At 39.8% G+C, this 10,837-nt stretch overlaps 1 protein-coding gene across 1 annotated transcript; it reads left to right on the top strand.

Moving 5' to 3' along the window:
* On the top strand, window positions 1-10,428 carry gask1b (golgi associated kinase 1B). The gene is made up of 4 exons (XM_054597638.1): window positions 1-922; window positions 2,981-3,198; window positions 5,191-5,417; window positions 8,072-10,428. The coding sequence occupies exons 1-4, from the start codon at window positions 79-81 to the stop codon at window positions 8,277-8,279; spliced, it is 1,497 nt and encodes a 498-aa protein (XP_054453613.1). The 5' UTR covers window positions 1-78; the 3' UTR covers window positions 8,280-10,428.
* Window positions 10,429-10,837: the final 409 nt, after the last annotated feature.

Here is a 10,837-nt window from a genome sequence, read left to right as displayed (position 1 = left end):
TCGGGGGTTGTGTGCTCCTCCCTGGTTTGAGTTTGGCTCAGAAAAGACAGTCAACCATGATATTATCATAAGTTCTAAATGGGGAAGTCTCGCTTTCACTGGCTGCTCTTCCTTTGTCTGAGACTGACCGGCAGCTTTCGGAGGTGTCCTCTCTCAAACAGGACTTTAATCATTGCCAGCGCCTGTGTTGTGTATTTGTTGGTGGTGGTTTCACAAATCGGATACTCGCAGCAGCACAGAAGGATTGACAAAGACAAGGACCGGTACACCCGTGGATTGTATCATCTGGATCCTACAGTGGATGCGGGCTTTGTGGTCCCGACACGGTCCAACGTGGTCTACATTACGCTCAAGTCTAAGCGCCTGAAACCAGCACACATTCGGGGTACAATCAGACCCAAACTGAGGAGAAAAGTGAGGAGGAATAATGTGGGTAAGTCAGCTTTTACGCAGAAGAAACTTGGCACTTTGGAGCAGGACGCGGGCCAAACTAAGCGCAATACTTCACGTGGAGAAACCAGGGATGTTTATTACAAATCTTTGGAAATAATCAATTTATCTCTTAAGATGAACGAACAGGCAGTCTCTGGCATCAGCTCCATACGGATATACAGCCAGAAGGCACCGCCGTGGCTCAGCCCACAGGACGTGAAGGACATGCGCTTTCTTGCGGATGCCAAAGTTTTACGCATGAAAGAAGTTTCTCGGGGAGACTCTCCGTCACTTCTGGTGTTTGAGGCCGAGACGAGCGTTTCAAGGAGCAAACTGAGACACGCAGAGAGGAGCAGTGTGTGCGGAGGGCAGTGTGGGGTGATCAGCAGCCCCGTGGACACCACTGAGGTCTTTGCTTTCCATCTGGACAGGGTGCTGGGGCTCAATAGGACTTTACCAGCAGTGAGCAGAAAGTTCAGCTTCTTACACGGTACGTTCACAGACACATTTACATTACATTTACATTACATTACATTACAGTCATTTAGCAGACGCTTTTATCCAAAGCGACTTACAGGAAGTGTATTCAACATAGGTATTCAAGAGAACTACTAGTCACCAGAAGTCATAAGTGCATCTCCTTTCTTAAACAAGCATCTTAAAGCATAAGCCAGAGCAAAAGTATAGTGCAGAGGCAAATTACTACGAAAACAATAATTGCAACAGACTAATCCGAATATAGTAAGTGCTACAAACTACTACGAATAGGATAAGTGCAGTAAACAAATACAAATTCAATAAGTGCAGCGAACTGATACGAATACAGTAAGTGCAACAACTAATACGAATGCAATAAGTGCTACGAGGAAGACTCAGGGTAGTACTTCTTGAAGAGGTGAGTTTTCAGCCTGCGCCTAAAGATGGGGCAGACACCAGGACAACATCCCTTTCTTTGCTGACAGAAGCAAAGGAAGAGAGAGCAAGTAGGGAGGTGGGGTGGATATATCTGAAGGGAATGAATGTTATTTTCTAACTTGATGGGTTTCTTTTGGGGGTATTTTGAAGATAATGCCATTTCAATACAGTAAAAAAACCGTTTAAGTGTGTTTTAACCCCTTGATTCACTGAATACCATGAACAAATTAAATCAGGTGCTCTGGAGTGTAGATGGCTGCACGGTGGTGTAGTGGTTAGCACTGTCGCCTCACAGCAAGAGGGGCCCGGGTTCAATTCCCGGGCCAGACAACCTTCTGTGTGGAGTTTGCATGTTCTCCCGTGTCAGCGTGGGTTCTCTCCGGGTTCTCCGGCTTCCTCCCACAGTCCAAAGACATGCAGCTAAGGTTCATTGAAGACTCTAAATTGCCCGTAGGTGTGAATGTGAGCGTGAGTGGTTGTCTGTCTCTATATGTCAGCCCTGTGATAGGCTGGCGACCTGTCCAGGGTGTACCCTGCCTTCGCCCATTGACAGCTGGGATCGGCTCCAGCACCCCCGCGACCCTTAACTGGGTAAGCGGTTACGGAAGATGGATGGATGGATGGATGGAGTGTAGATGGGGACTGAAAAACCAACAGCCATGTGCTTTTCAGTAACACACTGAAACTCTACACGTTGTGTCAGCAGGACTATTGTCAGGACCACATGAGTCAGGACTAGTTCAATACCTGAGCCAGTCCAGGCATATTCAAGGCCAAATTTAGGAATAAACAATATACACATATTTTGAGGGGAATTCTACTGTAAAAAATTCTGGGTATAAATTCGAGCTTCTACCAGAACTTTGAAAATGGTAGAACACTCTTACAAAGGTGTGCATGTAGGAATCTAGGCGCACATACACAGCAGGTGATGCACATCCACTGTCCACTTTCCCTTCTTCTCCACACCACCATTATTCCATCTTTGACTAACATCTGTGTCGGTTTTCACACCTGCATCATGTTTCTGGGAGTCTGACTTGTTAGTGATTTCCTCAAACACTTAAAATGGACGGTTCAACCCCAAATCAAAATTCCATATTCCTTTCTTCTTGCTTATATTTCAGTCTAGATTGTTTTAATGTGAGTTGCCAAGTTTTGGAGATACCAGCTTTAGAAAAGTCTGCCTTCTCTTGAATATCATGGAACTAGATGGCACTCGGCATGTGTTGCTGAAAGCGCCAATAAAAAATACATTGTGAAAACTCAGGAACAATGTGTCTCTCAAGTAATCATGAGCCGGTAACTCAAGAAAATCCACAGACCCTCCTGTGAGCAGTTCAATTTAGGAACTATAACTCAGCAAATCACACCAAACAATCCAGATTGATAAATACAGCACTCCCGGTAAGAGGAAGCCATTTTTTTGTTTTGTTTTGTTTTGATCTGCTAAAGTAACCAAGGTAAAATGATTAGGTCTTGCTGTGCAGGTGTGTGTATGTTAACCACTGATGAAGTGTGCAGTATTTATTGCTAAGTAAGCTTTGGATTAAAAAAAAAAGGTTAAAATAGTCACTGACACAGAACAGTTCCTGAAACTTGGCCATATAATCCTTTTATCCTCCCTCTTTAGATGGTCAGCCTTGTCCAGTGGTATCATGGGATGCATCACTCTACCCAGAAGGCCGTGCTGCAGGCTGGTCCACTGTGAAGATGACATGGGGGGAGTACCAGAGCTCCCTGAAACAGAGGTGTTGGCATAAAAACATCAGCCCAAAGCCAGACTCTGGCTGCTCCACCGTTCATCACTATGAGTGGAGTAAACTGGCTCTGTTTGACTTCTTGTTGCAGGTAACAGAAGCTATTTGACAATTAAAACTTACCAACATAATCAAAGACTAAATTCCCCATTCCTCTGAATGTGAACAAAAGCATACCTTCAACTTCCTTGTCCTTCAGTTTGCTTTTGTGCAGTTACAGCCTCTCTTTATCGAATTCCAGAAAATGCTTCATAAATGACTTTTGCAAACATCCTTGCATCCTTTTTGGCCGAGCAGATGTTTCGTTTCCTGTGTTGAAGGCCCAGATCTCTGATCAGATTTTGGCATTGAGGACACATCTCCTGAGAATTCTTTAAAAATCATCCCATGATCAAAAAGAGCAAATGTAACAGAGTGAGGAAATGGAAAATACATAACTTTTATATAGTTTGGATACCTTTAGAGCTATTAAATCAGCCATTGAGGTCGTAATGCCACAGATTTTATTTCATGATTTTATTTAAGAAGTACTACCCTGAGCCTTCCTCGTAGCACTTATTGCATTCGTATTACTTATTGCATTGCATTAGTTTTCGTATTAGTTTGTTGCACTTATTGTTTTCGTAGTAATTTGCTTCTGCACTGTACTTTTGCTCTGGTTTATGCTTTTAGATGCTATTTAAGAAAGGAGATGCACTTATGACTTCTGGTGACTAGTAGTTCTCTTGAATACCTATGTTGAATACACTTATTGTAAGTCGCTTTGGATAAAAGCGTCTGCTAAATGACTGTAATGTAATGTAATGTTCCCTATGAATAGATTCATATTGTGCAGCTAAGTGAAACTGATTTTAAGTAGATGGGACACATAAAACGTCTTGTCTAAGACACAAGTGACCTGAATATAGTGAAGTTATTATAATGGATCTTTGATATTGAATATAACATAACCAATCTCATCTATTCATATCAAGACGCTGGCTGAATATTGCCCAACTCCTCTGTGTGTTGAGAAAAACCCTTCTACACAAATAAAACATCATTGTATATGTTTTAGGTTAGGGCCTCAATAGATAACTTAACTTCTGTTTATGAGTGTCTTTGTGATGATTTTAATCCCTTTACACTTTAGAGGTTAACCTTCCATATATAAGGCAACATCATCAAATCCTCCTTATCATATTTTATGTGATATTACAGTTTTTGTCTAGTTTTTATGTGTTTTTTTGTTTGAACTTAGTGAAAGCTCCTAATTTATTAGAAGATCAAGCATGTTATGGAATGATATATTCAAATTACATTGAAATCATAATGTCAAATAACGGTTAAAAAATGACTTGGTTACTTACTCTTTTGCCTGCAACTAAACAAAAAAAACATAATCAGCTAAGACCAATACCCCTTAATGAGAGGTTACAGTTTTTATTGAAGATTATGGGCTTAAGGACAGGTATGCTGAGCGGCTTATTGGCTTGATTGACAGGTATGGAGGTATTTCAGCTCATCAAACTCAATGCCTGGGTGGATGCTCGTCAACCAGTGCTGTGCTTGTTTGTGGCCTCTAATCCTGGCTTCAAAAAATTCCCATCTGAAATCAAAGAGTGACATCTTTTCCTTGTTTTTACTTAGTCTTTGAGAGCATCATCTGAAACATCTGCCAATTAAATGGTTTCGCACAGAGTGACGGACAATTTGAAGCCGTAGTTGGGATGACGGGATGCCAGTCCTTGTGGAGGAAGCCGGGTTGCATAGAAGAAAGGAGGTGCTTAAGAAAAGCCCCCTGTGCTGTCATGTCACTCTAATTGATTTTGATATGTAATGAAATAAACAGTGCTCCTACCATAGAGGCACAGGATCTCATTATAAAATCATTATGTTGTGTGTGAGATAAATGATAAGGGAGCCAGTCAATATTTTGAAATAAGCTTTCTCAGAGCGAAACAACCTGTCATGCAACACTTAATAAAGGATAAAAACTCCATGAATACCGATGTGAAAACTCATAAATCAATGACAACTGCGATTAAATTCTAAATACATCAACTCCAAGCTATCTGAAGAAAATATGAACGTTCTCTTTCAGATTCACAACCGTCTGGATCAGAGCTGCTGTGGATTCAGGCCCAGGCAGGAGGATGTTTGTGTGGAACTCGGCCACAAAACTGAATGTGGGGACCAAAACCACATACAACTGACAAACATCATCCACAGGGGTCACGACCCCAGACACCTGGTCTTCACCAACAACAAGGGGTTCTTCGACCGCAATGAGGACAACCTGGACTTCAGGCTCCTGGAAGGAATCAAAGAGTAAGTTTGGATCACAGAAACATCAATTATGTGATAAATACTGTGTATATGAAATAGATTATATTTCACTCAGATTGTGTTTGTTGTGCTTCAAACATCAAAAACTGATATGTGGAAAAGCAATGTGTATTTCCATAAACAATGGGCCTCATTCATAACAGTTCATACACAAAAAAACTTATCAAAATAAGAACTTTTGTCAGATTCATCAATGTTTTCCTATTAACGAAATATTGTAGTTATGAAAAATAATTACAAGAGGTCAGAGCCACCACAGGACCACACTGTCCCCAGCAAGGATGTTGTCGGTGCACATGCTAGGGATGTTTTTTTATTAGTTTTTAATTTTTTTCCCGCTTACAGCATGATTGAAAAAAAATCAAAAATGTAAGGCTGAAAAAGCAGATTTTCATATCTGAAATGAGTTTCTTGAATATCTGCAAGACTTGTTCAGCAACTTTTCAAATCAAAATTTTGCACACAATATTCTGCAAACACAAGCATGAACCAATTTTTTTACAAACATCCCAACCGGTTTTGATCATTTTAAACACCATAATCTTTTGGATTTGAATCTCTGTGGCGTAATAATATGTTCTTTCTGTTTATCCCCCACCAATCTGCGTGGATCTGTAATTCAAAACCACACAGCAGCTTTTGATCAATGAATCACTGAGTCATAACAGTGGGGGGGGGGGGGGGACAGAAATAAAACTGTGGTTTGGTAAGATTTCTTTGTTTCTCTCCCCAAACATGAATCCTTGTGATTCACATCAAATCTGTAGCTTTTATTCTGCCAAGTGGGTTATGAAGGCAACATGAGTCTAAGCTGCTCTTAGATGACCAGGCTGCTAGATGACAGGCCGTCATTTAATACCTGATATTTTTGAACTCATGTTGAATTCTTTGTAGATCTGAGATGTCTTGATACCTTTGACTTTTATCAAAGCTAAATAAACAGATTTTTTATTTTATTCCAGGCACATTCCAAACTGTCAGTACAACTGACAACATGCAGCATCTCAGGTTGTTGGAAATTCTGAGCAGCTTGAAAACCTAAACACAGTCAGCGACCACTTAGCAATCTTTCCATGGCTCTTCTCCAGTCATCTACAAAGACGTGGTCATGTCCCTCCTCTCTTTCTCCTGTGGTTTATCATTTTAGATATACAAACATTTCTCTGAGGCAGAACGCCTCTGCAGGGAATAATATAGTCCGTCAAAACTCAGTGAGGCAAGGCACCAAACTATCTCTGAGCCAAGCAGCAAATACACTTACATTCATTCACAACCATCTAGCAGCCTATTAAGTACATCGGCTAGCAGTCAGCTTCAAGCCATTGCGGCACAGCTTCACATGACATATGATCACATTTTCCATCTCTGCTGATGTTTCATGTGTATGAGTGGAGCCTTTACCCACTTGCAAGCCGATAAAATGTCACACAAAATACCATGCTTACTAAATTTCGGCCTGTCACTTAAATGTATTGGTATGAACTTCCTCAGAGACAACTTAAGCTAAAAGTGACTGGGTATTTGAAATTTCATGGTGAAATCACAGAAATATGTGAAATGACCTCAATGCTATTTCAGACTGTCTGCTTAGCAATTTGTTTTAGTGAAACATTCTGTTGCTTTATAGAATCTACAGGCTTGGTTCCATCTGCAGATTTGGTAACTGACATTGATATATATTATGTAACAAATCCTTAAATAAGTTACATTTGAACCATTATATTTTGTAACTTAATTCATAGCTGCTATACAGGTAAATTAATTTCCCTGTGATCAGTTAATCTGTGTTAATTTAGCCATATATTAACTTTCTGAAGTTGTAATGTATTACTGTTGAGAGGTAAATCTGTTTGGGACACTTACATCATCCCAGTTTCCCCCAAAAATGTTGGCATTCTAGGTTTATGCAAACCATGTGTATGAATGTTGAAGTTTCTGAAAACAAATTTATGTTCCATTAATATGTTTCAGCCTCGTATTATGCTTGCAGAAACAACACAATTATACATGTTAAATGTTGTGAAACGATTGGTTAGGTTGAGGCAACAAAACTACGTGGTTAAAGTTATACAAAAGGTTTGTATTAACGTTTTTTACCACGCCGCAACCGTTGCTAGACAGCTGTCTACTTAAGCAACCTTACATGACTTGGAATAGAATTCCAGAGAGAATACTTCAGCTATTATTAGTCATTATGCTAACACTTCAATCACTGAAGTGGTTGTGATTTATTTATTAACAGTTTCACAATTGCTTCCATAAAAATTCAAAGGTCAAGTTGCTTCATAGCTGTGGATCTATTCATACCATACAAGGCAAAAAATACGGTTTGAAGTTATTCAGCTGTTTCTAACTGATCAGCTGACCTTTCCTTGTTGTTCTATCCCTACAGCTTGTGATATTTGCTGCAATTTTGCCTGTGGGTTCAGTTACCTACCATGTTCAGCTGTTTCTATTATTAGCATGTTGGTCCACCCTCTTTTTCCATAATACCGGGTTGCTTCGCCCATTGAGAATCAATGAGAGTATTTCTACTCCCAGCCAAGAGCAGCTCTGCCTCTGAGACATGCGCCTGAAACTAAAACTCCAATTTGAGTGTACATGTTCGTCCTGACTCACTCTCTCTGTCCGTCCAGGTTCCCAGAGCAGGCGGTGTTGGTGCTTAAGAACAAGAGGCTGAGGGAGAAGCTCCTCCAGTCTCTGTTCCTGGACCAGACATACTGGGAGAGCCAGGGCGGCCGGCAGGGCATCGACAAGCTCATCGACGTCATTGAGAGGCGGGCCGGAGTCCTCCTCACCTACATCAACGCTCATGGGATCAAAGGCATCACAATGAATGTGTGATGAGAGTCATAGCAGTAAAGTGACCTCATTAATGTGACACAGTTAAAGTTGATTAAAAGCTTGATCTCTGTGACTTCACTGAATGTCCTTTTACAAGACACTGGAGCTTTATCCACCTACATTTTCTAAGTTGCTCTGGTAAAAAAACAACAACAACACATCAGCTAATGTCATAAATGAAATATCATTTGCCAGTTCCTTAATATCATCTATCCCAAGAGCGTGCAAGCAAAATGGTGTCAAGTGAAACTGGTCTTAATATTCAGGACCATATCATTTTACCATGAAATATTGGAAAAAGTTAACAAGATTAATGAATAATTATAGATCTTTTCTCTAAATATTTGTAAAAATGAACAATTATCACATTGCTAATGAAGGACGAGACAAGGACAAGATAAATGGCCCACTATCCTTTCAAAATAGCATTAGTTTTGTTGGTAATAACTCTCAATAATGGAAACCTGTCATTTGCATATGAGACTGAGAGACGATTTAAATTAACTCATCAAGGTATTTAAAAAAATGTTTTCCCCGGTGGCAAATACACTGCCATCACTGTGTGCAGAATAGGCTGCAGTTTTAACTTTGCTCCTCTTGAGGCCTTGCATTAGGTGTAATTTGTTTTGTGTATGACTGGAATGCACTTAATGATACTGGAAAGCTCTCCTCAAGCATTTTGCAGTAATTAGAGTAAGATGTTGATAAAGGCTCTTAACATAGCTAACAAGCCACAGCCCAGCTCCACTTGGCTTGATTGGGGTCACACATTAGCTGACTTTCCATTAGTTATTTAATCTTGTGACCAGTCTTAAACATTTTTTTTTTACAATACTCCCAAGAAGTCAAAGAGTTTTCAACACGTCTTTTTATCATCAAGATTGTCTCATGGTAAAAGCTTTGCATGTGTCTGTACTTTATTATGAGAAGTCAGATGGTGTTATTCTGTTTCATATGCACTCTTATTTTCAATTTAGCCTTAAGCTGTAACCATTTTCACTGTATTTATTATTACTTTTTTACTTTTTTCTTTAATTGATGACGATGCTCGAGCATCAGACGGTCAATAAAAGCATTTATTTGTCAAATATTTCAGCTTTGATTAATAAAATCCTAATTTGAGGGAAATAAGCACAATTTTCAGTCATTGATAATGAATTTTGGCTTATATAAAGTTTTGGCTTGAGATATGACAACACTTGATTTCAGGTCATTTGCTAGTCCCTACTTTACTGTGATTGTATAACACGTTAGGCACTTAAATTGTCGTTTGACAAAGCCTTTCACTTCCACTCAGTATCTGTCAAAGCATGCACTGAAATAGTCTTTAAATTTGTCGGTCCCTACTTTACCCTGATGTATAAAACGTTTGGCACTTATATTGTCTTAAATGACAAAGACGACTGTCAAAGAACTAGTTAAATTATATGGAATATACAAGGATACACAAAATGCACTAGCAAGGACATTTTTTTCCTCATGTCTACTCAGTATCTGTCAAACATGTACAGAAATAGTCTGTGTCTCTGACATCTGAGCCAGAGCATGGGGTCTACTTTTCATGCTGTCGTTAACACCGTGCTCTCCACCCTGAGAGTTGGAGTCCACGGGGCTTTGTGGGTTATTTTCTCGTGTCCTTGCGGGCATTCACTCGGCTGTTGTTTTAACCCCTCTGCACCCGCATTAGTGTGTCAGTGCGGTCCCTAGCCTTTTTGTGTTTGTGTTAGAAAACCCTCCCCAGTTCCCAGAGTGCTCTGCAGCGGAACTTACGTACATATTCTCACACAATAACACACACAGACAAAAGGTTACTCTTGTTTTGTGAAAGGTTACGCAACAATATATGTAAAGACACACACCACAGACACATAGGCAAGCATTATGACCTCAGTTAAATCAGACCACTGTAAAAACACTGTGTAGTGTTTTGCAGGTTAAGTGCTGCACTGCAAACATCGACCACATTCAGCCAAGGGTTCGTGAAAAATATTATTATTCCATTTTGCAAATGAATAAAGTAAGCAAAAGTGTGCAGCATTATTGAATTTTAAAAATGCACTGCAGGTATTGATGAAAAAAACAACACTCCAAAGAAATCATGGTGTATGTGATGTATGTGTAGAATTATCTGGGTTGCTGAATAAAACTGTCCTGGTTAAATCCTAATTTGCATAATTTGCTAAAGTGGTGAAAGTACACACTCAAGTAACATGATTTACAATGCTAAAATATTTCATACTAGGTTTCTAACTTTTTTTTACATTACAATGTCTTAGCAGATGCTTTTATGGTTTGTATTCAGACTATATTGACATTGTCAGCAAGAGTGCAGGGAAGAAAACAATAATTGGTACAATAAAAGAAAAAATCACTGATCTTTAACCTGATCTCTATCTTTCTGAGTTAGGGGTACAGGCTGGAAAACACCAGCAATTTTTGCTGATGCTGTCTCAGCAAAATCTGTTCCTTTAACCAGTGACATCAAAGTGACGTTGCCGGTGGCAAGGAAGAACTATAGTGTGCTTCAGCGTTTGGTAGCTGTGGGGCACAATCTGGCG

The sequence above is a fragment of the Anoplopoma fimbria genome, chromosome 4 (assembly GCF_027596085.1).
Source record: "Anoplopoma fimbria isolate UVic2021 breed Golden Eagle Sablefish chromosome 4, Afim_UVic_2022, whole genome shotgun sequence".
In the NCBI taxonomy this organism is placed as follows: domain Eukaryota; kingdom Metazoa; phylum Chordata; class Actinopteri; order Perciformes; family Anoplopomatidae; genus Anoplopoma; species Anoplopoma fimbria.
Note: the sequence above shows the minus strand (reverse complement) of the source record. Positions and strands in the feature narration are given on the sequence as shown.